This window comes from Anopheles aquasalis, chromosome 3 (genome assembly GCF_943734665.1).
Source record: "Anopheles aquasalis chromosome 3, idAnoAquaMG_Q_19, whole genome shotgun sequence".
Classification (NCBI taxonomy): domain Eukaryota; kingdom Metazoa; phylum Arthropoda; class Insecta; order Diptera; family Culicidae; genus Anopheles; species Anopheles aquasalis.
In genome coordinates, this window is record NC_064878.1 from 42,639,064 (window position 1) to 42,666,563 (window position 27,500).

A 27,500-nucleotide genomic window follows, 5' to 3' on the forward strand; every position below is an offset into this window, starting at 1 on the left:
GCTTCGACGCGGAAGTTCGTCGGTTCACCGACCCGTCCCGAGGTGCTCTCCAGATGAACGGCCAAGAGGTTGGTGAGCGGTGGGCGCGGTGTGACCCAACGTAACCACGTCGTGTACGCCATCACCCCCAAATGTTCCTCGTCGGCCGTTGCCATATCGCGCGCCGCAAGGACTGGCTTCACACCGAGCTTCAGTCCACCGTCGATCACCTTCTGCTGGTTGCTTTCCCATTGGGCTGGGTCGGAGCTGAGCTTCGAAGGGTCCGGCACCTGCCCACCGAGATCTTTGATGATCTCACAGAACACTTTACCATCGTTGAAGTCGGTCTGGAAGGGTGACAAGAAAGGGAATGAAATCATTTTCCGCAAATCAAAGATGATGGCGAGGCGATCTCGTGACCTACCGTAAAATTGCTGACAGGCCGCTTGATCTGTCCATTGACCCACTTCATCGTGGCATTATACCCGGGACCACCGGGGCGCATAAAGTACGACAGGTACGTCATCCCGGACAGCTCATCGAGCCACCGCGATGCCAGATACTCCGGTTCGAGCACCTTCGGAATACCGAACCGCTCGTACGCCAGATTCATCGCCCGTTCACAGTTCCGGACCGATTCGTTCTGGTTCAGGGTGCGCCAATGGGGGAACAGTCCCGGTTCACAGTAATCCAGCAACGCCGACAGCAGCACACCACTGTTCCAGTCCGTCGTCAGATTGGACACTTTGCAGTCGGGCAGGGCGGCCTGAAGCCAGGCAAGCATCAGTTTCCGCGGTGGGAACTTACTCCGTCCGATCTGGTAGCGTACGATCAGTGACCAGATGAGACCGAGGATCAACTTTACGTTCCCATTCACAATGTCCACGTTGCCAATGTTGACCAGCTTCACACCGTCCGCTTCGATGGCGTTCAGGGCCGTTGTGACGTTCTCGAGATAATGGTGCTGATTGGCGGGCCGCTTGTTCCACGATGGTTTCAGTGGACGCTTCTGTAAACCTTCGACCAGGGCGCACAGGAATGTACCGTCGCAAAAGTCCTCGTGGAACTCAATCACCTGGCAGGCGGAGAGAGAGAGAGAGGCGTTAGTTGAGGACGAAGAAAAGGAAACAACAAAAAAAAACGAAAACACAAACCTGCAGTCCGGATTCACGGAGATGCTCGTTGACCCAGTTCTTGAAGGTGTTCGCCTGGATTTCGACCCACAGGTCCTCGTTGCCACGGATGTTCATCCCCTTGGCGGCCGTTCCTTCCGGTGAGCGGGCCACCAGGCCCGCCTGTGTGATCTTCTGTAGCTCCGTCTTGCCATCGGGCGTGTGTTGCAGCAGCCCGGCGTGTGTGATCCGTGCTCCCTTCGGTAGCTCCATCATTCCCCCTTCCTTCCTTCTGTCACTCTCTTTTCCTTTGTGCACCTCCTTCTCGCGGTTCCTTCTCGCTGGGCTGCGTTCCGGGGTTCGCCCTTACTGCCGGATGTTGTTGTTGTTGATGATGCGGGAGTTGCGCTCAGGTCGCTGGTCGCACTCAGACACTGTGGCTGCACATTTTACGAACCTGGACCAATTGTAAAAGGCAGAACAACAGTGGAGTGGGTAGGTGAGAAGTGGTACAACACTTCGCGATACTTGGGATTTTTTTTATGCTGTTTTTTTTCGGAGTTCTCTCTCGTACGAGCGATCGCACCAAAGTGAGGTGCGTCGCGAGTTACGCAGACGGTTTTGTGCACAACAACGAGCGAACGAAACGGTAGCAACGGATGTGAATGGTTCTTGGTGTTTTCGTCCGGCAGGAAAAGAGCCCCCCGTCGCGGGGGCACCAAAATCATCAACAACGCGATCGCAGACGCAGGCTGAAAAGGAAGCCGGAAGAGGTGACGAAGCGCGCGATTTGGAATTATTATATCACGGGGCCTGTTGTTTCTGTTTTGGAATTATTAACACCGGCGCAATCGTTATCGAGTATTATTGCTGCTCCGGTTATGGTGATCGAGCAGATAGTGATCGCAAATGCTTCGGAATTGTGTTCGGTGGTTCGGTAGCACACTGGTGGTTTGTTTTATAGTTCCGTGATTACGCTGGCTGAGTATTTCAAGGACGATCGGTAATTATTAGGTCAGTAGTTCGCGAGGGAGGAAGTACGATCGAAGGTTGGTTGTTATTGGGCGGGCTTGGTTTAGCGTCAATAGGTGGAGTCTATTTTGAGGTTGAGGATGTGCAAAGTGATTAACGCGTTGACTGATCATCGATACAGACGGTCCGTTTTCAATCACTTGTGATCTTTAATGTATTGTGTGCAGTAGAATGTGAAGACAACTTAATGGTGTTGCTAAATGAGGCCAAATGGTTGATTTGGATGAGCAGAAGTTGTTAAAGGATGGAGACTCGTCTGCTACACGTACGTTCTTAAAGAATGCGAATTGATTTCAGATTCAGGGGACAATTACCGCATCATGACTGCATAAGATCACAAAACATTGATCATTAAGAGGTGATTTAATGATCTCAAGATGCAAATACAAACGCAGCCGACAATTAATTAAGCGATTGGCACCTAATTTGTCATCTTATTACGCCAAGTCGCATAATTTAGCTTGATTAAACGCATACATTTCAATTAAAAAACTCTCTTGAGTCATTATTATGCAGAATCTTCGATAGACCATCTATTTAAGAAATTCTTGACTACATTCCTTATAATCATGCAATAAGACACAGACTGATATAGTGCATCAGCTAAATGACAAAGGATCTGATCGTAAAGGTGTTTTATACCAAAAGCAATGCAAAAACAAGCTAAACGAAAAGATATAATTACACTTTACTCAAGTGATTATAAAGCATGACTTTTGCATTATTGCTATGTGTCAGCATTTCTCGTTGATGAAGCTGCATGTTTCTCAGCAAAGTTTTATACAAATATGATGAAAAACTTTCTAAGCAAAGTTAATAAAGGATCTGCTCTGTGTTATGTTCACATAAGTCACTGTGTTTTCCTCACTCCATTTTTAAGTGATCCTTGTCTAGCTTTAAGCAAACAAGTAGTACTAAATAAATTAAATTAAATTAAATTATGCAATTACTGCTATAATATACCCCATAAAAAATAAGAAGGTGTGATATGCTTTTGTGTAAAACAGTGTTATATCTTTGCATGTAACATCTGCCGATTGCCTTTCGACTGATTCCAGTGAACGCTTTAGTTACACGGATGATTTATTATCAGTGATATGATTTTTTTTTAACATATATGATGACGGACGAGCAGTATGTTTAAAAGTGATTAGATTTAATAGTTTCAATTAATTTAATTGGTTCACTACAACGTCCTGGTCCTTGCCGCTGTGCGATATCAGAAATCAACTTTCCATTTTTAATCATCTAAGACAATCCAATGTCAAGCAGACTTCCTTTCGAAATCGAGATCGAAGAAACATTTCGCAAATGGTTGATGCAGTTGCTTGAATTTCAGGATGTGTGGCAGTTTTTTTCTATTACTCTTTATCTTTTCAGTGGTTTTCAAACGATGTCAATTTGGATCATGATACACGTTAAGGAGTTCTGTTAATGGTGGTCATAATCACATCATAGTCAATTATGCAATTAATAGATCAATAATACCCCATATTTATGTGTATACTTTACTATTTAGATATTTTAGTTTAATTTAAAGCAGATCCTAGCCCCGGTATAAGGGTTCCAGGGGCAGGAGAAAATGCCTCTTTTCTTTGTACTCTTTCTTCTCCTCTTTTCAACTAATAAATACGGCTCAGTCCGTAAGGTATCAGCAAAAAAAAAACCGTTCCTAGGGACCGCAGCACAAATAGGCAAATATAAAAATTCATGATTAATTAAGGACCAAATCTAGATCAACTGTATAAAGACAGCGAGAAAAACATAGGTGATAATGAAGGGAAACTATCGGTAGTTTCTCGCCTTTTGAGCATACTTTCCTCATTTAAAAAGGTGCTTCTCGCTCACCGGTATGAGTTTCTTCCTTCTTTTTTTCTGTTTCTACAAACCTATTTTCTTGCTATTCCCCTTGAAATAAACCATCGCAACCGACTGTTTACCAGTGAAACGACCCTGTTGCTAGAAACAAATAGCCAAACCACATAACTGCACCTAATGCACCCGCAACCTCGATACTAAACGAACGCATTATCGATAGCCATAAAGCATACCACGGGCCGCCGCCGTAGCAACGATTTGTGCGGAACAAAGCACTGTCATGGGCGGCAGCATCTGTTTGTTTAACCAACTGCAAACTGCGTACACGAGGCCGTGCCCGTGCCCGTGCACCGTCCAAACACATCGACACCTGCAACTGGCCGGGGCCCTCCAAGCACCAACAGCCCCCCTTTTTCGGTCAGTTCGGTATTTACCTTTTTTCCTCCATTTTCGCTCCCCCAACACGAACGTGTGGTGATGACGTAATTAGGGGAACGGCATACCACACCCAAACAGCGAGCACACCAGACTGCTTGCAGTAGTACTTGCTGCTGAGCACAAAACAACAACAACCAACCGATGATCAGCACAACGATCAACCTCGCTGCGTATGAAACGGAGAGGAAAGGCGAGGAATGGCACTCATTTGAAGCGTTTTCCGAACACTCAACCTCAGAGAGCTTTCTCGAAGCTTTCGCAGAGTGCCTCGAGTGCGAGTTCCTTCCAGTGACGTCGATCGATACCTCAACAACAGCTGGCAACTGTTCGTCGCACCATGTACGATCGAGTAATTTTCCCTCAACATCTACAACCCCAATTAAAATCAATGCCGTGGCTGACGATTTGCGGCTCAATTAACTCTCTCGTCGAGAATTAATTTGTGCTAGAATCGATTCTAATCGAAAAAAAGGATTCCAGAAGCAACACTGCACTGTGATCACCGTGTGCTGACCGTGTGGCCTGGGTGATCGCGTCATATCGTCAATGCCCATCGCTGAGTATCAATCTCGAGCTCAAATAACATTCCTTTGACTTGCTGGCGACAACGACGACGATGATGCTGGTGGTGATCTCACAACCCTCGACATCGCGATCGCTAGCGCGCGTTTGTGTGCTTGTCTCCCGGTGAGTCCGTGGCCCTTTTGCGCGCCTGAACCTTGCCGACTCGCCCGTCCGCCTTAATGAATATTCATCCGATCCGAGTGGCAATGCACCGCAAGGTGACATCTTCTGGATTGAGGTGGTGGCGCTGTCTAGTAATGGATTCTTCGATGCTTCCCAGTATGGGTTCGCATGCCGATTACTTCATCGGTTAGGTATCGGTTCTAGCTTTGCTTTGGTGCGTCGCTAGAAGCTAGCCACATTTGGCGCGGCACTTTATTGGTCACCACGCGGGCGCTAAAGCCGGAAGAGTGACCATCATTCGTCGCCGCCTGGACCATTCTTGGTCGATCAACATTGGCTGGCTAGGTGATCGTGTGTGTTTTTGGGCATTTTATGGCTGGTAAGTTGTTATCGATCACTTCACATTCACTTCACTACCAAACCACCACATGCAACATGCGGCTAATCCTTTAATGGACGACCACGGCACCACGGAAGGCACAGAGGGGGAGAGAGAGAGAGAGCCATACCATACTAATCAGCTTGGTGAGCCCGTCACAACATCACGTGGAGCACGAGTAGCCATCAATCACAACAACAACGCAGCAGCAGCAGCTCGCAACCGCAATATCGGAAGCGCGCAATCGCGTTGCCCACTTTGGAGGACATCAACCAGAACCATCGAATGGTGGTGGCGGTGGAAATTGGTGGCAAAAATGTAAAAGTAATAAATTCCCGCCCCAAAAAGCCATCGCTGGTCGGCTTCCTGCCAGCCACCATAACGTTTCGCGCTTCACGAAACACGCATGCGCGTGCACACATTACATTCCACACAATCGATTGACTTTCGTGTGACCGCCTTTTGCGTCGCGACGACGCTGGTGTCTTCCTCATTTCAGAGTTCGAGTGTGACACCAACAGCGAAGGCAGCAGCAGCAAAAGACCACCACCACCGCCGAGTAGTGCACACGATGTCTTTTCTGTCGCTTCGCAGTCGGTTGCGCTTCGATAGGTTTTCAGGTTAAACTCAGTCAGTCAGCCTGTCAGCTAGCCAGCCAGCCAGTTAGTCAGTACAACGTGTTGCCGACCGCGTGACGAAAGGAAACCTTTTCCCTTTACTGCAAGACGAACCGAACCGACGAAGGATCAATTCGAAACCAATTTCACGAAAGTAGCGACAGCAACACTACTGGGGGTGCAAGAGATCCCCCCTAAACACCCGAAAAAAGACTGATCGACTCGTGATCGTGGCGTTTTGCGCATGACTCGTTCGCTCACTCGCTCGCTGACCGACTGGTGATCACCGATCGACCGGTGTGTTACATCACGCCACCACCAGCGCAATCTGGCATTCAATTTTCGATCCTCAAAACGTGGACTGGCGGCGTAGAATGGAGGGTAGAAGGAAAGAGGCGAAAGAGAGAATCAATTATCAATTTGCGGAACGCGGGAAAATGGATGAAAAATTAATTGTAACGAACCGGCGTGGTGGCGTTCGGAATCATCATCTTGGCAGCGCTTGGCAGCAAATGATCGCCTAGGCACGTTATCACCGAGCGCCACGCTGCCAAGGAAGTCAGGTTGGCCCCGAAACCATTAATGACAATTCGCGCGAGACGGAGAGTCACAGCAAGCACGCTCGCCGTGGTCGTCATGGTGATGGTGCACTGACATAAGCGAATTATGCCGTTAATTAGGCAGCAAGCGAAGGTAAGGTAAGGTAAGGCTAGGCGAACAGCTTGCCAGCTTGCTAGGTAGGTCGTTCGTTGATCTCTGACACGCTTGTCGCGTTCCTTATGCTGCCATTGAGCGCACCGTGAGGAGCGAGACCAACGAAAGGGGGAAAGAAAGAGAATGCTGGAGGTTTATGCTTCGAGAGGCAAGTCGAAGAAGGGGCAAAATAGTGTCAAAGAAATTCCCCCTCGCTGCATTTCCGCGCCATGATCGCCATGATCGCCGAGGCGAGAGAACGTAGCGGAGGTGCTGGTGGCGCAGAGAGCGGCATTATAATAAATGTTGGTGTCTTCCACCTTCGCCACCACCGCCGGCGAGATGGTGGCATGGCAAAACGGAAAGGAAATTTATGTTCACGCTACTCGCCCCAAACCACCGCACGAAAACCTTGACTTTTGGACCCGAGGAAGCAGCATCATCGGGAGGAGCGCAGCGCAGCAAAGGCAACGAAACACATCTTTCTCCTCGCGATGGCTTCGCGTGAAACTCCGGTGCGCATTGTCGCAAAAAGAAGACCCTCATCCGACCAGGAGGAGGATGAGCACTTGAGGGAATATGGAAGTAGCAGCAGCAGCAGCAGCAAAATCCAAAATGGCGAACGTGAAGGCTGGCGCGACGAGTACCGATGCGCTTATTGTAAAAAGAAACTCGCTGACTAATGGCGACTGCTGGTTCGCTGTATGTGTCGTATACGAGACACACTGAGACACTCTGGTGACCCTATTTTTATGATAAATAAATTTCCATTCCTTGACCTGACCGCCAACAACCACCGATACGGAATGCGGAAGGTTCGAGGTTCCGGCACTGGCACTGGCCCTGGCATGGCCCGATAAGGGCTGACGACGACGACAACGCGAACGACGAAGCGGGCCATTCGACGTCCGCTTGATCGACGTTGGCAATCTTAATTGGCCTTGGGACGACGAGCAGTAAAACCCGCGCTGGTGAACCGTTGATGAACCGATGAGGCGCACAAAATAGAAAAAGCAAATCTGGAAGCGCGCGAGGAATTTAATTGAAAAGAAGTGGACAAAAAGAGCGAGTTAGATTTACCAGGAGAGCGAAGCGAGTGAGGGGATTCGTTTCAGACGGCGGGAATTATTATCAAATTAGCGTCATTTGGGAACTCCGGCGCCAGTCGGGATCTCGATTGAATGTGTTTGTGTTGTTTTTTTTTCTTGGCTTTTTTAGCGCAGAAACGCTCTAATCAGTAGAAATTGATGGAGACCTCGAACTGCTTGCGGCTTGTGAAGTGGATCAGTTTGGATGCCGCTCATTAGAGTGAGCCGCAAATTGGAAAATATTGTTGGTTTGTTAGCGGACGAAATGTGCGAAAAGGAACCAATGATTGCATTAACATACCGAAAGACACATTCCAGACTTTCCGCAGCAATCACACAAAGGGGTTCGTGGATTCGTTAATTGAATTTCCTGACAGTCCGAAGATTCCTCATTCCTATTTATTGAGGTACTTTAGTGGGCAGGATTATGAATATTAAAGGGAGAATCTTTCATAATTCATTCTCCCCGCCCAGCATGCGGCAACGGCCGTGAACGCGTTGACCTTGCGTATGCTTCGTCTCGTAGGCACTGCCGGAGCCTACTAAGTCGATTTCAAGGGTATATGGGGGCATATGCAAGGGTGCCAGCTGTCAAAATCTCGAAGCTCGAGGGAATCGCACTTTGTCAACGTCCTGGAACGATTACTATGAACTTTGTGCTACTATCTCGAACATGCAGAAATATTTCAAGGTTTAACCCTTAAAAAGGTTGATACGCAAATTATCTAGGTAAATTTATTCATGAATGTCACATTAAACAACAGTTTGTCAAGAATATGAGGTGGTAATTTGCGAAAAAAACTGTATTAAAAAACACCGCAATGGTAGCTATACCTTAGTAAAATATACGAAAAATGATCGTTTGTCCATTGTTGTCCTTCGTTGCACGATCAGCTGAATGTCGTTCGATCAATATTCTTTTGTTTAGAAGATAATTTTTTGGATAAATCATCATGAAGGTTGTTTGACATATTAATTTTTTCTATTATCAGCAATATTTGGAAGTGATGTTTTGGATGAAAAAGATCATTTTATCGAATAGTACATAATTAAATTGAAAACAGTATCAACCAATTTTAGAAAAACTTCCAAAGGAAATTTGGATTTGATCCAACATTTTTGCACAATAGAATCTTCGAATGACTCTTCATTCAGAAATGAAACACAAATAACATAATAAAATGGCTAAGCCCCTGTCTTATGCTGCTTCCATCTACTGACCAATCTCAGCGCCCTCATCACTCTCGCACCGCGCTGATAATGGCATTGAAATAAGAGCAATTTGTTAAACACTTCATTAACATAGCATAGAACTTAGAGTGGGGCGGGCAAAAAAGATCTGGCTAGAAGCATCTCCATGTGATTGTGTCAGGGTCAATTCCCAGGCCACACCCAGCGCCCATTGCGCTCGATTCGCAAGTGCACTCCACCTCACCAGAGGGCCTAAACACTCGGTGGCCAAGCGGCAGCAACAGCAACGGCAAGTGCACGGCCTAATCATCAGACCTCCATCCGCGCGCGCGCGCCTTCGCTTTGTTCGTCTCCGTCGGCATGTAATTGAGGAATTTTCCCGCTTCGTTTTTTTCCCGTTTTTCCTTCAATTCAATGCTCACACCGTACGCCCGTTTGTCAAGGGCAGCGTTAGGCGCAGGGGGCGCAGCACCAAGCAATGGATGTGGATGCGCTGCTGCTGCTGCGCTGATCTCATCGCAAAACGCACATCGTGCAGCGCATCTTCGCTTGGCGTTGAGTGCAAATTGCTTCGCAGACGACGACGAAGAAGAACAAGATCTGTCCACGACACACGCGACTTCCGCGCCAGTAGCGGGCGTCGCTAATGGGCTTTTGATAGTGTGTGCATGTGTGTAACCATTTTGTCCACCGTTCCACGCCTCCGTGCTGGCCCACCGGAAATGAACGTAGATTAACCTTCCAAGCCAATGATAATAACTTGATCATCGCAGCTAATAATCATTGCTAATGGATCGCTGAATGTACCCCGATGGATCCCCGGATGAAGAGTATACTTTATTCAATTGCGCGAAATTGTTAAAATTACACCCCCACCACCAGAGACACGCGGAGCTCCAGGGACATGAAGGTTAAGCAGAAGGGTGGTTCGTCGCTTGCGCTACCGTACATGTCACTTGCACGATTTCTCTATTAAAAACCGATTTCCAGCCCGGCAAATGGTCACAAAATCGGTAGTTTCACTTGCGAAAAACCACTTTCACGTGGGGGAGTTGAAAGAAATAAACATTTGCGACGTACTTTAAACCGTCCCGAAGATCGCCGGATCGTCATGGAGCGATGGCAATGGGGCACGAGGTTCGAGTTGATTGCTCGATAATGTTATTATGAATTCACCTCGATAGCAGGCCCACCACATTCACCTCTTCACTTCCCTGCCTGCCTCTACTCCACGAACTATTTCCGGAGTTTCCGGTCCCCAAGCGCACGGTACGGGGGCCGATCGACCGATCGAAAGTGAATCTGCGGCCCGGTATCGACCTACGGTAAAAATGCAAATTTTTTTTTCGCTTTGCTTCGCTTCATTCACGAAGCGCCCACCGGAGCGCCCACCACCACCAGCGAGTGAGCGGTCGATGAGATGCTCTCGTACTTGTGTGTTCGCGATCGCGATCCCATTACTCCCCCGTTGGGCTGGTTAGAAATGAAATGGAAAATGGAGGACAGCTGGTGCGCTGTAGCTGTATGTGTGTCTGTCTGTGTGTACAGCGCACCGACGATGAGCGGTGGGCGGTGATGCTAGAGCATTCCTTCTTTTGCGATCGTGCCGCGCCTGATGACGCCATCATCAGCAACAATCTTCTCCCTCGTGCTTCCTCGCCGTGAGTGGAATTCGATTTGTGCGCTGCGATGGATGCGTAGGAAGAGGAACCTGAGCAAAGAACGACCCCGGACAAACAAGACGGGCGAGCGAGCGAACGAGCGCACGATCGTGTACTGTATAACCCACAAGATCCGCCAGTCAGCCAGGGCAGACCAGACCAGACCGGGCCAGTCAGCAGCCGTAAGAAGTGTCGGCAAGGCCTGCTTCGCCCGCTCCGAACCATATTTGGCGCCCCGGCGACGTGGTTCGATTTGATTGAGCAAAGAGCAGAAAAAAAAAACAAGAGACACAACGACTACGCGCCCGAGACGACGATTCCAATGTCCTCGACGTGTTAGGACGTGTAACACCTAAATAACTGACGAACGGACAAAAAAAAAACATACGAATTCAAAGGCAAAAAACCCCGTTTGTCACCTTCACAATCCATCCTCCACCATCATCTCGTCGGTGTTGCTCTAAGTCAACAGATCCCTTTGCCAGGATGATGACGAAATGTCTCTGTTGTCGTCATCGGCCCCCCTTGAAGGCATGTACTTTCGTTTTTGCGTAAAATGCGCCCTAAACATGCCGAGTGACCGAGAAAAATTTCACTCCGATAAGACGGCCAACCGGACTGTGTCTGTCTTTAACGCTCATTTCTTCATTCCGCGGTGTTCGCGCCCAAGGGTTCGCCATGCGCGGCGCAATTAACGCAGTCCACCGTCGCGCTGGCACCGTGTGAATGGATGAATGGGGCACCACTAGACGTGAATGTGTGCAGGAGATGGAACCAGCTTCTTGAGCTCTTCTGCGTGTGTGAGGCGTGAAGCTGCTCTGTAGCCGCGATTGCCACATCGCGGTCGGTGATGCTGCTGCTGCTGGTGCTGCCTACACGCCGTTCTGTGACGTGCGGCGTTACGGTGACGGTCAGCAGAAGGAGCAGAGAAGCCAGCGATAGTGACCAGATCGTACAGACGATCCCCCCACAAGACCAGAGAGAAGACGTAAGCGCACACTAAAATAATAACAAAAAATACATGCTCACAGCATCGAGTGGGAGCTTTTCATTGAAAAGCGTGTTTCGCTACGATCGAAGGGCACGATCACCACGATGATCATGTTGCGATGGTAATGATGTCCATCGTAAAACCGCTCGCTGGTTAGCCGGTTGATAATGATCAAAAAGTGGAGAATTTGGTGGAGAAATTACAATCGCCTGTTATCGATCCCGGTTCGGTTCGCGGCCTTCGCCAGTCAATCGCACAACAACGAACGAACGACTACTTTCAGTCCCAGAGCCAACTGCTACGTCGCCGCCACGGATTGAGCCGTGATGCGGTAATCGTAGTGACCGCTGGACCGAAATGGTCAGCGCGGAGATGAATGCAGAGACGACGATGAGAGCGAGAGCGAGGAATCGAAAACCCGTTTGCGGAGGCTGTGGCGGTGGCGGCGTTGGCGAACTGCTAGTCATATGGCGATGGCCTGGCTGGTATGCCTTTTAAACCACCATTCGCCGAGAAGCGAAATGATAAAAAAAAAACGGTGAAGGAGGGTCCATCATCAGCAACGATCATGATTCAAGTTAAAAGATCCCCGCCAGGTAATCAGAGAGAGAGAGAGAGAGAGAGAGAGAAAGAAAGAAAGAAAGAAAGAGAATTGGAATGGTGCGTGCAATGTCAAAACGGTACGAGCAAAGTATTACAAAAATAAACAACATTCCCTCTCTTCACCAACACCCAGACACACAATGATCTTCGTCCCGATCGACCTCGTTCGGTCGGATGAACGGACACACAGCACGAGTGGCATACATGCGGTGGCCTCCTCATGGCACACACCACCCAGTGGTGGCCTCCACCGTGATTGCGTAATTGTTTGTCTTATTACATAAACTCATTACCTCTCCGGCGAAGGTGCCCAGTGCCTACTGCGCCACCGCGCGCGTGACTTACGAATTGTGACGAGTGACAGATGGTTTTAAATGCAAACTAGACTGGACGTTCGCCTACTGTCCTCTCCACACCAAAAACAAAAAAAAAACCAAAACACACAAAGTGACCTAGAAAAAAAAATAAGGCGCAGGTGGGCTAGGACCGTGGGAGCCAAAATTGGGATCATAATTTGTGGGTAAAGATAAGCCCAATCCAATCACAACTCGGACACCGAGACGCACACATTCACTACAGAGAGTACCGGAACTGTGACGGTGTTTAAATTTATGGTCAGCACGTAAATGGTGCTGCCGGTGTCGCTGCTAATCAAATCACCCCGGGGGAGGGGTTCGTCGCTTGTGCCGCAATCTTTCATTGTTACTTTCCGAAACGTCGACCTCGCGGCGCACGGTTCACGGTGGCACCTTTTTTGCTTCCGTGTACACCCACAGACTCCCTACTGGCGGTTGCAGTGTGTATGACAGCATTTTATTATTCATCTTTCTCACTTTTAGTATACGGACACACCAAACAGAGAGACACCGAGAGCGCACACACAGCACATGGCATTAAACGTTGCCGCTGGATTCCGGTCCGAGCGCGCGGTTCGTGGTTTCGTTTTCAAAGTAGAGCTTTCATTCATGCATCTAGACCGTTGGACGGTCCGTTTAGTGGCGTTGTAGCATTGTTGTAGCGATCCCCCCCGGGGGACAGCTCCACACGTTTCATTCTCACCCACAATGACCACCAGCCACCGGGCCACAATACACTCTCGCATCGTCTCGCGCACGCATCTCGCACCGCACTCTGGTGAACCGGAATATGGTTATTCCGGAATCAAGATTTACACCAACGCGGAACAATGGACCACGCCGGACACTCCAATGATGCAGAGTACGCAGAGACCATCGTTGGTCGTCGTCTGCGCGAGTCATTCGCAGTGGATAAAGAAAGGAAACATGGAGCTGGAGAGGATCGGCTGGATGACCGAATCGGATCGTGATCATCACCATCATCATCGTAGTTGTGCGCCATCTTTCATCCTGCAGTTCTCGCACTCGTTCTCAGCGCACCGGCCACTGTTGCACTCGAGTCGAGACCACAACCTGCCACTTTAGCTTTCCGCCGCACATCATGGAACCAACCAACCGACGGACGGACGGACGGGGCAACCGACGCCCAACGTGAATCATGCGATTTATGCGCACACATTCCTGGAACTACCGCGCCCACTTCCACGCGAATTGCGGCCGCTAAAACGTCCCGATCTCCCCCCGCCCATTCCCGCCTTCATCAGGCCACCAAACACAGACACACACTCGCACACACCCGATTGTCGCACGCTACGCCACTCACCTGGAGCAAAGGTTTGTCGCGATTTGTTGCAGCACCGCGTGCCACAGGAAAAATTAACTTAAAATCTACACGCGACACTCAACGAGACGCCACCAAACCGATGCAGACGCGAAAGACAATAACAACAACAACGAGAAGAGAAGGAAGGAATACCTTTTGGTTCACCTTCGTGGCGCGACAAACGGGATGATCACAAGCCACCAGCACCAGCACCACCAGCAACCGCAACCTATGCCGCCTACTGTGTTTTGCTCGATGAAAGATAAATCGCGCCGCACTTTATCGCGGCTCCACTCGCTCGCTCACTCACTCACACTCTGCCGGGATTTTCTCGATCTGCTCCGTACGATCGAGGGACTGCCTGATCACGATCACGGGTATAGGCCTGCGTCCGTACCGTAGCGCTTCGAAACGTTGACTAAACGCACGCCACTGGCCGGACCAACAAAGAAACGTCGTCGTTGAAGTCACTGTCGTCGCGCAGTGCTGCACGGTGTGTCGTGGGGTTCGTTTTTGGGGGACAAAAATTGTCGCAAACAGCCGTTTGTCACAGTTGGAGTGTGGCGGGAAACGGTTTGTTTGTGAACCACGGAAGTGCACTTTTTGTAATTTAAATAATCGTTGAGGAGGGTTAAAGATTAAAGATTCAAAATGGTTATTGGTAAATTGAAGCCACACAGTATCCTATGTTGAGTCCTTTGTTTTCCCCGCAACATCTGTTCCTTTTCATAATTTACCTTTATTTGAAATACTTAACATGAGCATGAGTTTCTCAAGTTTCTGTCTCGTAGTTGGTGAAGATCATATTGATGGTTCAACTCGGTTGAGATGAAATAATGCTTTTACTTGCCCAATAAGTTATTCAGATGGATTGAAATATAAAAGCAATGATTATGTTATGGTAGAGAGACATATTTGTTAAGCAATCTTTGCGAATCATAAAATTGTTTTTTGTCCATCTTGCGCTAAAAAAGCTGCACGATGTTTCGTTTCTCTCTCTCGAGTTGAATGGGGAGCCCACAACCCACATGTTTGGCATGAGCTCCACCAACGATTCGAGGAAACGCTTCCTCACATGAGCTTTCCATCCTGAGCATGCGAAAAGCGGCTATGCTCCCCTTGTAGAAGCTCCACCAAAGAGCTTCTGGTGGAGCTGCGCTGATTAGTACTATTTTAGCACTCGAGCTACACTCGAGGTATTCAGAATGACGCTCGTGCTGGAGTAGAATTTGGCGGATGGTAACGAATAGTCAATTGACAAGGATTTTTTCAGGTTTTCATAATGTTGCTCAATTGAAGATTGTGGACAAATTAAGACAAAAGTTGCAAGTGATGGTAAAAAGAGGTTCGTCCACAAGTTCAATCACTTTAGTAATGTTCAGAACGTATTTATGATAGTATTGGCTGCACTCGATACTCAATGAGCATTTCTAAAATTAAATCCAATGGAGTGGTATCTTTTTTACTGGTAATTTAGTTTATCATTACCTATGAAGCTTCATTTTACCCATTTAGGAAAACTTAAACTGCTAATTAAATGATTAATTAGAATAGATCTGTTCAATTCGAATAAATGGCCGGAGACTAATTAGCGAATTTCAAAATTGTATAATCCAGCAATCTGATTTTCTTAAAGCAGGAGTAGAAAAGTCAGTATAATATCAGAAATACTAGCAAAACTGGAATCAAAATGCATTGTATTCTTTTCGTTTTTGGTCGGTTACAGATGAGCTTGTTAGGGTAATTAGCATGTCTGCAGGATATTTGTTGATTACATTTGAACTCAATTAATGTGTAATTTCGATGTAAATTTCGATTTATTTTATTGTTTTGTTGTTTTGTACATTAAAAGATAAATTCCAATGTTGCTCAATGTTTAACATTCAGCTCATTGTTGCCAAAACCATGAATGATTGAAATTCTTCTTCTTAATAATTCATCGAAATTCGGAATTCTGTTGTTTCTTTCGTTTAATAAAATGTTCTTTCTTTTAAACGGTAACTTTATATTATGATTTTTTTTACGATCCCAATTGGATGTGGTACTCTTAGGCACTAATAAAAATGGGCAATGGACACCTAATATCAAATAATATTTTATTGCTGCTATGTGATAGACTCCGAGGCTGATTCTGCAATCGAAAATCCTTTTTTTTTTGCTGATACCTTACGGACGGAGCCGTATTTAAATCGAAAATCCTTTAATGGAGGATATATTCTTTTGCAGAAGTAGAGAAAAACAAAACAATTTGCTGTGCGCATATGCTGTATAATTATTGACCTTTCAATAGAAAGCTCCATTTTTGACTGAAATACAAAGAATTCATAATGATGCATTCCAATCGCTGTACTGAAGACGTTTTACTGTTACCACCGATGTGTAGACTAAAAAGTGCTCTACCTACCATTTTCTGCAACGCATTCACGCCAATGTCATCAAACATGAGACCAATCGAGAAATCAAAATACATGCTACCATAGAATCCTTTTCACACCCTCTTGTCGATAGTTCTTTCGAAACACAAATAAAACACGAAACCTAGATCCTTGATCTTATCTTTCAGGCTGTGTGTGCCCACTAGGACTAAGGGCCACACAAAAAAAAATTACTTTATTCATTCGCACAGTGTTCGCTCAAAAATGGCTCACGACATACGCTGACAACACGAGGGGGGAGGCTCAACAGTCGAACACTGTGGAAGAGAGTGAGACACTAGAGGGAAGGATAGGGATGGACAGGATGGTTGCTTCCTCCTCCTCCTCCTCCTCCTTCTTCTGAGTTCTTATCCTGTGGAAAAGTGGAGCAAAAAGAAATCCAACGAAACGAACAACGGAACGGAATCATCCGCAAAACGTAAACGCAAACGAAAGCAGCCTCATTACAATCCTCTGTGAGGGGACACACCCCAGTTACTGCTTGTTGGGCGACTCAAAGCTAGCGGCCGCCTGCAGGACACTCTCGTCTTCACTCGCGCCCGTTCCATCGTCCTGTTCTTCCTCCTGTTGCTGCTCCACCACCGGAATGACACGCTGCGGAACCGGTTTCGGTTCACTCGGTCGCCCTCCACTCAACACCAACGTTTCATCGCGTTCCGGCACCACGCTGGCCACCGGCTGTTCTCCGCCGGTCACCGGCTGCACTCTCACCGCCGGTGCCGGATTCGAGGTCGTGGATTGTGCGTTCACCGTTGGTAGCGTGGAGCTACCGGTGGCAACGATCGGTGCACCATCCGTGGCGGTCGGTGGTGATGCGTTACTGTCCTGCTTGCTGTCTAGTTTGGCCACCGGTTGCACACCGGAAGTACCCTCGATCGTGATCGTGGGTTCATCGGAAAGAGGCGTCGCGGTTGTTGTTGTGGTGGTCGGTGCTGGAGGCGTGGTGGTCGTTGTTGTTGTTGTTGTGGTTGTCGTTGGTGCTGGCGTTGTTGTCGTCGTTGTTGTTGTTGTGGTCGTCGTCGTCGTCGACGTGGTCGTTGACGTGCTGGTGGCCTCAGTCAACGCTGCTGCTGCTGCGCTGCCCGGTTTAGAGGGCTTCGAAGGACGCGTACGGCGTCCACGGGTTGTACGCTGCGTTACCGTGGCAACCGTACTTTCCGTGGCTTCTGTCGTTGGTTTCGAGAATCGGGACGCAATTTTCGTTGGCTTCACGGATACGGTCGGCTTGGGGGAGGTCGATCGTGGTAGCTTTCCGGGACGCGTTGGTCGCGTACGGCGCGTAGTGCCAGAGGGTGCTGCGGTTGTCGTACCGTCGGTCACACTGTCCGCTGCGGCCACCGTTGTGCTCGTAGCGGCACCGGTGTCAGAGGCCACCGCAGCACCAACTTTCGGAGCTCCTTCGCGCAACAACGGACTGTACTTTTTGCGCGCAAACAATCGATTCAGCCCACCGGCCTTACCGATGACTGGCTTTGCGGGTGCTGCTGCCTCCGCGGGTTCCTGCTGGCCATCCGCAGCTGCGGGTGCACCCGTTGCTTCCGCTTCCTTAGTGGCCGAGGCGGCAGCCGAAGATTCCGCTGCATCCTGCTGCTGATGATCCGCGATCGGTATGCCGGGGCGGCTCTGATCTTCGTGCTTGTAGACTGAAAACAGGGATTGAACGCGCTGTAAAACATACTCCAAGACCGGCCCGAACCGTGCCTCTGTACCTTCACCCCAGACTTTGGTCGGCAAGCTTACGGTCACCGTGTTGCTGCTGGCCCCCGGCCCGCTGCTAGTAGTGCTAGTAATGATCGTGCTGTTGTTGTTGTTGTTGTTGGGCATGTCATTGCTGTTGCTATTTGTGGTGGTGTTCATTATGCTGCTAGTAGTAGTGTTATCAGTGCTTTGGTTTAGTGCGGTTGTTAGCCCGGCCGTGGCGGTCTCGATGCCTTCATCGACTTCATCGTAAAACGGGATCTCGACCTCGGGAGTCGCGCCACTCGGTGGCGGCGGCGGCAGAAGCGGTCCAAACTGGTCGAAGGCAAACCCGACGGCCGCGTTGTGTGTGCGCAGGTGAGCGAGAAAGTAGTCGCTGAACGAGCTAAGGTTACCACCGAGTGCCTGGACCCGCAGCTGCCGATCGTGCGCCTCCGCCAACCGGGCTATGGCCGCCTCTAGAAGCAAGCGCTGAGCGTAAACGATGCCGCTACTATCACCACCAATACTACCAGGGCTGCTGCTGGTGGTACCGTTACTACTACTACTAATGCTATTACTACTACTACTACTAGCGTTACTGTCACCAGAAGAAGCTGGAAGCCCCGGGGAGCCATTGTTTTTGTTGGCGGCGTTGTCGTTACTCAACGCTTGGCCAGCAGCCGGAGCCGAGCTGTCCTCGACCAGGACGCGTGCCCAATCAAGCTCTTGTTGCTGGTGTTGTTGCTGTTGGTGATCATGCTCATGATGGTGATGATGATGGTGATGATGATGATGAAGTGGGCGAAGGGTGGCGAGTTGTGAAGAAATGTGATTTGCATTCGAATGCTGTCGTCGCAGCTGCTGATCGCGATCGTTGGTGACGAGGACAGCCACCGAACGGGGGGATAAGGAGGAAAGCGGATAAGGATTGCTGTTGTGGGGCAGATGATCGTTATGCAGATGATCGTGATGATGATGATCGAGATGATGGTGGTGGTGGTGGTGGTGGTGGTGGTGAGAGTTGTGCAATGAGGCGGATGAAAGCATAAGCGACGTGGCACGCGCGCCCCTACCACCCCTCGACTGACCTTTGGGACCGATGCGGGTACGGCGGAACAGGGCGGCCCGGTGATTGCTGTCGTCGTTCCGCTGGCTCAGCACGCAGGTCACACTGGCCACCAGCAGCAGCACGACGGCCACCAGCAAGCGTCCACTCGTCATCGTCCTCATGATGATGCAGTGATGCTAATGATGATGATGATGATAGTATCTTCCTTCAGCTGCTTCCTCCGGAGACTCGGAGCCGAGCTGCGAGCCTGCAAGTGCAAAGCACGCCAAGGATTGGTTCAGGCACTCTTCTCGTCGCACAGACAGATACACACAAACAAACACAGACAGACAGAGACACAGACAACAGACACCGAGACGGATGAACGAACGGAGGGAGCCAGGGAGGGGGTTGCACAATCCGGTTGACACCAGATACCACCGCGTGTTTCGTGTGGGGTGGGCGCGTTTGTACTCTCTCACCTTTCAACTACACGAACTCGAACAGAACTCCGAACGAAACAACGCGCTACAACCGCAACAGCAAGCGGGCAGCTTCAACTTTAGCAACGAGCAACGAGCGACCTTTCCAAATAGCGAATTCGTTCGCTCACTTGCACACTCCACTCACTTGCACCTGGACACGCGGGATCTTGCGGCACACCCAATGCGATCGTCGACAAGAATGTGACCCAACCGTCGTCGTACCCCCCAAAAGCGGTCGCTCGATCGTTGGTGGTGCTGTGTTTTTTTTTTTTCGGTGGGAAGCTCGACTGCACTGAGAAGGGGATCTACTGCTGCTCGCTGCTCGCTCACTGCTTGCTGGCTCACTAGCTGGCTGACGACCTTTCCAATCCCTCGACCGAACGCGGATACGATCGAGCACAGAATGAAAGGCTGGCTGGAAGGAAACCGATGCCGAGCGCTCGTTCACTGGCTGGCTGGCTGGCTGGCCATTCCATTTCACCAAACGCAAACAACCAAACGACGAAGTGGTAGCATAAGGAAGCGCGAGCGCGATTGCGAGCAGCAAACGGCAATCGGCGACGACGACGACGACGTGACACGAGGCGACACGAAACGATCGATCGTCGCCTAGTGGCCTGGGCTAGCCGCACAGCGACGATCCCCTCCTTGGTGCTTTTTTTTCTTAAAAAACATTTCATGCGCTGCGCTATCCGTGCGATCAACGACGACGATGGCGATGCTGGGGACTTAAAACACAAAACTTCCAGGCGCGATCGCGATCGCAAAATTATCATATTTATCGACATTCTTCACGTTATCGATCGCGCCAACCTGTTCCACCACCTGATAGCAGTGTAGAGGCCTACTTTGGTGACGGCGGTATTCGAAACGGTACAGCAGCAGCAGCAGCACCAGCACCTTCGGCGACAAAGTAGGCGAATGGCGTGGAATGCAAATCCGGAGGTTTGGCAGGTTTTCAGCGCGCAAAGTAGGTCGTGACGGGTCTAGAGGATGCTGCTTGGCAACGGCGTGAACGGAGCGAAGATGAGAAGCCCGGGCTCGGGCGATTTATGGTTCGGTGGTTTGGTCAGAATTGGTTCCGGGACATCACCACCACGGGATGACCATGAAGAAATGCTAATTGTGATCCGCGGTGTTTTTTTTTTTGGTGCTTGACCGTGAGACGCGGGCGGAGTAGCTCGAGTTGAAACATAGCAACAGGCGCGAGCGTGATTCGTAGCAGCATGAGTCCGGATCGATGAGCGATGTTGGTGCAAAAGTCAACATTTACTCAACCTCGAAAATGATGAATCGGTAGCTGGGGGTTTGGTTAGGCAAATCAGCAACCAGGCGTACACCAACACCAAAGACGGGTGTGGTTTTATCTCTCGGGCGGGGATCTCAACATAAAGAGCATTTAAAACGTGGAAAGAGCGAGGTTCGTTCGCTTGGGCGTTGAAGTCACTCGAGCTGTTCGAGAGTCAGTTATGCTCCCCTTTTTGGGGAGGAGGGAGGAACACACCCACCAGCAGCAGCAGCAGCAGCAGCAGCAACACCGACGACCTGTGGTCGATCACGACTCATTGGCTTTTCAGCGAACTACCTTCGATGCTGTTTTTGGGGTGCAAAGGGGGAAGGGAGGGAGCATCGAGAGAGCGGGTGGTAGTGTCTGGTAACAGGGTGCCCACAGTGCCCCAAAACCCTTCCTCTTCACACCAAAAAAACTGAAAGGCGCGCACGCGATCCGCGATAGTTCCTTTCTGCCGATTACACAAACAGCCAACAAGCTGCTGCTGCTGCCTGCAACGGCGTTTCTGATCAAGGGCTGCCAGTATGTGTGAGAGAGAGAAAGAGAGAGGTGTAGAGAGAGAGAGGGTGGCAATCAGCAGCAGCACCAGGCACCAGGCAGCCCTAGTAATCGAAAGCAACGGAGCAAACCACAATGGTGACGACCAAGACAACCAACAAGACTGTAACAAAACGTCGTCGTTCAAGCGAACCGCGTCATCGGTTTTTGCCGTTACATGGGACCACTACCACCACCCCCTCCCAGGGCGACAGACGGGACAATGCGTCGACCACGGAGACGATGAACCCGAAATAATCGTCGAGACTCTAAGGCGACTGGCCAGCACGGGAGTTGATTGGAACCTCCTGGACATTGCTCTCTCTCTCTCTCTCACGGTGGGGTGGGAGTGCGAGGACAGAATGCTGATGTTCTGACTCACGCCACCTCACCGCTCTGGTCGGTTCCGCTTCCTCATCGATACCGTCGCTGCGCGCCTTTCATTGATCGTTGCTATGGCGTCAACCTCGACCCTCGGTCAACGGTTACTGCGATTGCACCTTCTACCTTCTCCTCGCTGCGTGTCAGTGCGCCGGGTGTGTGCTTCCTTTCCCTACCGCACTGGCACCGGCACCGGCCCCGGGCACCGACGGCAGTGGCCTTGTTGTTCAGGTTGCGATCATATGTCAGCCGGTCTCTTCCTCGTCCGATGGTGGCAGTTTTTTGTTTCCTTTATCGATCCGCGGCCCGGGCCGCCTTTCGAATGCTACGCGACCATCCGTCTGTCGCTACCAATCCGTCGATCAGGGTTGACGAGACCGGGACGATCGTGTGTTACGTGTCAGCGGTGCTTGCGAATTGGGATTGTTTCTTTTTTTTTTTGGGAAAGACCTGGAGTGGCCTCGCTGACGGAGGAGAATGCGAGCGAATGTTGTTGCCACCGGATGCTGCTGCCGGTTCCAAAACAAACACGCCCGGGGATGGGAGCGATTGATGCAATCAGATGCTGATGCCGCTTTCAATGTCGAAATGGCAACAACGGACGCCTTGGCTTGTCTGTCTCTTGGATCTTGGGCGTGCTACCGACGCGTAGACGGGTGGCAAGTTTGTAAAAACCTGCAAGGTAAGCCGGCTGCAGGAGAAGAGGATTACGAAAGCACACCCGAGAGCACGAGATCCGGACCGACACGCCACGGCACGCCACGGAACTCGTCCTCTCGTCCGTCTCGTGGTGGTGGTGGTTGCGCTGTGGAATGTCAGAAGCCGGTAAGAAGGGTGGGTGTTGCTCGTTGGGTGCCGTTGCAATGATTCAATCATTTCGTGACCGCAAACGATGCTCATCATCGCCGTCATCATCGTCATCCACTCTGCCGTTCAGTAGCGATCATTAAACATTCTGTTGTGGTCGTCGTCGTCGGCCACCACAAATCATTGTCAGTAAAAATAAAAAAAAAACAAATGGTCGAGCACACGAGCAGCATGAGAGATTTCGGGAGCAGAGAGAATTTGGGATGCAACTACATTGGGGCACATTAAAGAGTAAAATATTCGTTCAAAACGTGTCGCTCTCTGGTCAGTGATGTCAACGACACTGGGCCTCCACGGTGTTGATCAGAATGCAAACTGCGTTCGCCGTCGTCATTCGCTCGTCATCGGAGCTGTAGTGGCTGCCGTAAGAATGCTGCAAAGGAAGAGCCTCTCGTTACCTTTGGTGTTGCATAGCAACCGTGTTGTGCAAGTAATGTTCTCGTGTTCACGTGTCTTGATTTTCATATTTCATATATTTCATAGAAATTACAATAAATTTGAAAATATTATAATTTAACAAATGCCCCTTTCCCAGCCTTCCTTCTTCTGCTCTCCTACACTCTCTTCTCTGACTCTGGCTTTCACCGGGATGCGCGTGTGTTTGTGATAGATTTTAGGGGATCGATTTTTTTTTTGTGGTTTGGTTTTGTTTCTCTGTTGCGTTCTCCGCTTTTCTTTCCATGTTTTTTTTTGTTGATTTTCTTTCATTTATCTATAATCCCCGATTTCCGACATTCTTCGACCTCTTCGTTCGCTATCGTTCTTTCATTGAATGTGCTTTTTTTCGTTCCGTCGTTGCATATTTTACCCATCTTCTTCTCTATATCTCCCTCTGCTCGTCGTCTTTCATTTTTTTGCGTGCACCTCCTGATTTGGTAACAATTTTTTTTATTAATTTTAAACACAAAACCTCGGATATCTCGCTGATCTGCACTCGTGCCGTGCTCTCCCCCCGGTTGGACCAATTTTCTTTTCTATTCTAGCAAATGTGGTTTGTGTTTGCGAAGTTTTTTTTACCGAATAAGTGTCCTCTGCTGATCGCTTTTGGCTGCCTCACATCTCATCTATTGGCACACATCGTTTTGCGGTTGGTTTGACTGTTTTTCCCTACCGGTATCTAGCATGGTATATTAAACTTTTCTCTTTATTTCGTTCGTTTTGCATGCTGGTATGCCTCGGCCTAACGGGAAGTTTCTGGGATGTTTTTTTTGTTGTTGCAACACAGCCGGTTTCCGGTTTTTGTTTGTGTGTTTTTGGCATTTCTTTTCTGTTTTCTGCTTTATTTTGTTATTTGGCAATCGGATAACCCTACATTCCTGTCCGGGACACTGTGTTCTGCATTTGTTTTTTTTCTTTCTTATTTCTCGCGCGCTTTCTCGCGTTTTTTGGTTTTATTTTCGTTACACATATTCGAAACAACAGAAAAAAACGATCGGGAAACATAAACAAGAGGAACGAAACGCTTCTATTTCATATTCACATTTGGCTTCCATTCCACGCTTACGCTTACAGGGGGAGAGTACAGGGAGATTTTTGGCTGAGGGGTGGTTGGCTCTTTTTCACGATTTTTTTTCATCTGCCGGTCTGTCTGCTGCTGCTGCTGCTGCCGTGCAGTTGCTTTCTTAAAAGCTATCTATGTACATGGTCGTTGAAACGCTTATATATTTATTCATTCATTTATTTTATTTATATATATTTATACTAACTTCTCGTTTCATCATCGTCATCATCGTCGCCTATACCTCGTCTAGTGTATCGTTGCCGTTCGATATCGAGGACTTTATCGTGCCTTCGCTTGGACGTGCTTCGATTCCGGTGCCACAAGAGTGCCACAAGGTTCTGCAGCTTTGCTTGAATTCCGATCCGGCTCCACATGGACACGCTGCCTGAAGACAGCGGGTATGGCATGGCATCCGGGGGCGGGGATTATGGAATGTGCTCGCGGAAAACCCAATTGAATGCTTCAAACCGAACTGGCGTGACTAAGAGTACCAATTACGCACAGCGCTGATGCTAGGGCTCTCTGTATCGCCGTTAAATGCAGGCTTTAGCAGCCGGCCGGCCATGCTTGATGATCCTTGAGAGACATCTGGGGGGTTTTTTTGTTGCTGTTGCTGCTGCTGTTGATCTGCACACGATCTGCACCTGGGCTGGCATTTGGCCAGTGAGCATAAATCATCAATTCTTCACCACAAATGCTGCGCTGCGCTAGGTAGCGATTTCACCACGCGGCATACCATTTTGCGCTCCTAGCCATAAATTTGACGATTTGGGGCAAGTTCAGCCAATCGGCAGCAGCAGCAGCAGCAGCAGTTGTGGTGCGGGTTCGAAGCTATGAATGTTAAGGTCAGTGCAGTGGCCCGGGGGGATTAGAACCCCCGCACAAGAAACGAAGCGACACAGAAGAGGCAAGCGCACTTTGCATATATTTTTTGGACCACGATGTCCGATGCTTCGAGTTCGAACGGAAGCTCGCACGAAATTAATCGCAAACGAATGAAGCTCTCTTGAGCGACGCATCAGACCTTGGCATTACTTACGACGGCCGGGGGTGGCGTACACCATTAGCTGCACATTCCTTCTTCTACTTCTCTTCCTCCTCCCCTTCCGACGAAACACTTTCAACGCTAGTCAACGGGTGTAGCTAGTGGTTATCTAAAAATGGTTTTTTTTGGCAGTTTCGCTTCTTCCTTCCACGTTCACTCCCGTTGACGGGCACGATTTCGATGCGTCTCGAGATCGATTTGTAATGGAACAGACCATACAAAGATGATGAAGAGGGAGGGAGTTGAGGGGGGAGTGAGTTCGTCTGGAGGAGCTGTAATTATGTTGCGGCTTCACTTTCGTTTTTTCGGCTTTGGCAATACGTTATCTGGTTTTCGGTAGAAAAGGAGGGCGGGAGGGAGTTCTGCGTGGATCCCGTGTTGATTATAAAACACTCGTCGTCGTCATCGTCGTCGTTTAGTAACTAGTGTGGCCTTATCGCTTCCATCGCGTATTATACATCCGTGCACCCCGTGAGGATTAATCACTTTATCGGCTATCGGCGCCATAAACCTTATCTCTCCGTCTTCCGTCGTCGAAACTCGCATTCTCGAGTACCCGGTATTCCATCACGGCCATCGTGCTTTCGTGCTTACAGTTCTATAATTTGCTAGTAAACGCTTTAGTACCTTTTGCTTGTTTGGTTGTGTCTGTATCCTTTTCTGCGGTGTGTTTTGTGTTTGTAGTGGATGTTTTATTCAATATTCGAGCTTAGTGTTGCAGTTGAGATCTTGATATCAGCTTTTCTGCTCTGTATCTACTGCTTCGCAAAATAGACTATCGATCACTAGCACTGTTTGTGGTCTCCCGGGGGGGGACATAATGTGAGTGTGTATTTGGATCTATTGGTCTATTGGTGAAGGTCAAGGGATCGCACATCGATCGCCTTGCCTTCGGATCAGCCCGGGGATATCAGATGCGCCCTTTTGCGACTTTAAAAAATGTATTCTCTCACAGACTCGCACACATACTCTTACACGCACTCACACATTTATACAATTATTTTTTTAAGTTTTTACCTCGATATCGTCCCCCCTCCTCACCGGTTTTGGCCGCTCTATTTTCAACCATGTTCCTCGTTCTCGATACTATTCTCTAGGAAATGGCAGTACTGCTGTGTTGTGAGAGCCAGACTTTTCGATGCTAAACCATGAATTCAGTCCCGGCTCCAGATGCTTTTTCTCTAGTTTTTTTTTCCGCATTTTCCCCGCTTTCGTTGCCCCACATAAAAGCTGGAAATCGCGAGAGGTCGCTGCGCTCCAAACTGGCTGCGTTCTTTCTTCGCCTGAATTTTGAAATGTCCGTTTTAACAACGATAGACTGCACGCTCTGAGGAACCGAAATTAATTTAAGGAGACGCTTTTCTACAATCCGGTTACAATTTTACAAGCCACCCGACAACGAAGGAAGCAACAGAGCATCAGCAGCAAACGCAAACTATTGCAAAAACATTTTCAGGAAGGATACTTATTGGGAAAAAGAAAAGTCCTTGAGAAAAAGCGAATTCAATATGCGATCTCACCATTAAACGTGCTTCACTACTTGTGCTTTGGTTAGTAGATTCTGATCTCTGATAGGAAAAAAACGGTAACCGATAGATTATCCAGAGAAAATAGGAAATCTTTATCCTCAATTCGCACCTGTTTAATATTAATCATTGGAACGGGATTGAAGCTGCCCATTCACGAATCTTAACATTGATGGTTTATAGCTTCCTTTTGTGAAATAAAAAGCATTCTCTCTGCTCTGAGTACAGGCTGATCCCGAAATTAGTCTCAAATAACTTCAGTACCTCCTTGGCTCATTCTGTTTCCGGTGAAAAATGTAACGATTTTCTCAGTTTCATTTGGAGCATTTTGCCATGCGTGTGGTTAGCGGTGTGATTAGTGATTCAACATTGCCTCCCCCCTCTCTGCTCTCTCTCTCTCTCTCTCTCTCTGTGGAACAAGTTTGAACTGTGAGCGTTTGCGTGAGGTGTCGCCGCATCGCTTCGTACCTGCCTTATGCCGTACACCATTTGGTCCCGTCGGAATTGAATGTTTCCCGTTTGATTTCACTGCCATCATTGCTGGTTTTGGATCTGTTTATTTGTATTGTTCCTCCATTGAGTGATGCGGAGTTGCTTCCGCTTGCTTTCTGTAGTTTTTTCCGACCCCTCCGGAAAAGGGGGCTCACAATGGTGAGTGCGTGCGTGCGCGATGAAGAAAGAGAGCGAGAGCGAGAGATAGTTGAATACCTGCATTTTACGGCCCGAGACAGGGAT

General features: G+C 49.0%; 3 protein-coding genes across 10 annotated transcripts in view; all 3 read right to left on the reverse strand.

The window, feature by feature from the left end:
• Positions 1-14,368, reverse strand: part of LOC126574321 (filamin-B) — a 45,173-nt gene extending 30,805 nt beyond the window's left edge. For 2 of the 5 annotated variants that reach the window (XM_050234453.1, XM_050234462.1), the window contains exons 1-4: positions 14,123-14,368; positions 1,134-1,548; positions 404-1,054; positions 1-326 (exon numbers count right to left, since the gene is read on the reverse strand). The exon at positions 1-326 is cut by the window's left edge and continues 159 nt beyond it. In XM_050234453.1, the coding sequence (XP_050090410.1) occupies positions 1-326; positions 404-1,054; positions 1,134-1,367 (1,211 nt within the window). In that variant the 5' untranslated portion in view covers positions 1,368-1,548; positions 14,123-14,368. Of the gene's footprint in view, positions 327-403; positions 1,055-1,133; positions 1,549-4,375; positions 4,410-14,122 lie in introns of those variants that run through there. The other 3 variants (XM_050234454.1, XM_050234455.1, XM_050234456.1) reach the window with 3 other exon arrangements.
• A 2,159-nt stretch (positions 14,369-16,527) lies between these two features.
• On the reverse strand, positions 16,528-20,020 carry LOC126574859 (integumentary mucin C.1-like). Its single transcript, XM_050235255.1, has 3 exons — positions 19,615-20,020; positions 19,173-19,400; positions 16,528-18,047 (listed from the first exon to the last, which is right to left on the reverse strand). The coding sequence occupies exons 2-3, from the start codon at positions 19,312-19,314 to the stop codon at positions 16,879-16,881; spliced, it is 1,311 nt and encodes a 436-aa protein (XP_050091212.1). The 5' UTR covers positions 19,315-19,400; positions 19,615-20,020; the 3' UTR covers positions 16,528-16,878.
• A 3,144-nt stretch (positions 20,021-23,164) lies between these two features.
• The window catches only part of LOC126577218 (cyclic nucleotide-gated cation channel alpha-3), an 80,500-nt gene continuing 76,164 nt past the window's right edge, over positions 23,165-27,500 (reverse strand). For all 4 annotated transcript variants that reach the window (XM_050238679.1, XM_050238678.1, XM_050238676.1 and 1 more), the window contains one exon: positions 23,165-27,500. This exon is cut by the window's right edge and continues 3,302 nt beyond it. The gene's annotated coding sequence lies outside the window, so the exon portion shown is untranslated.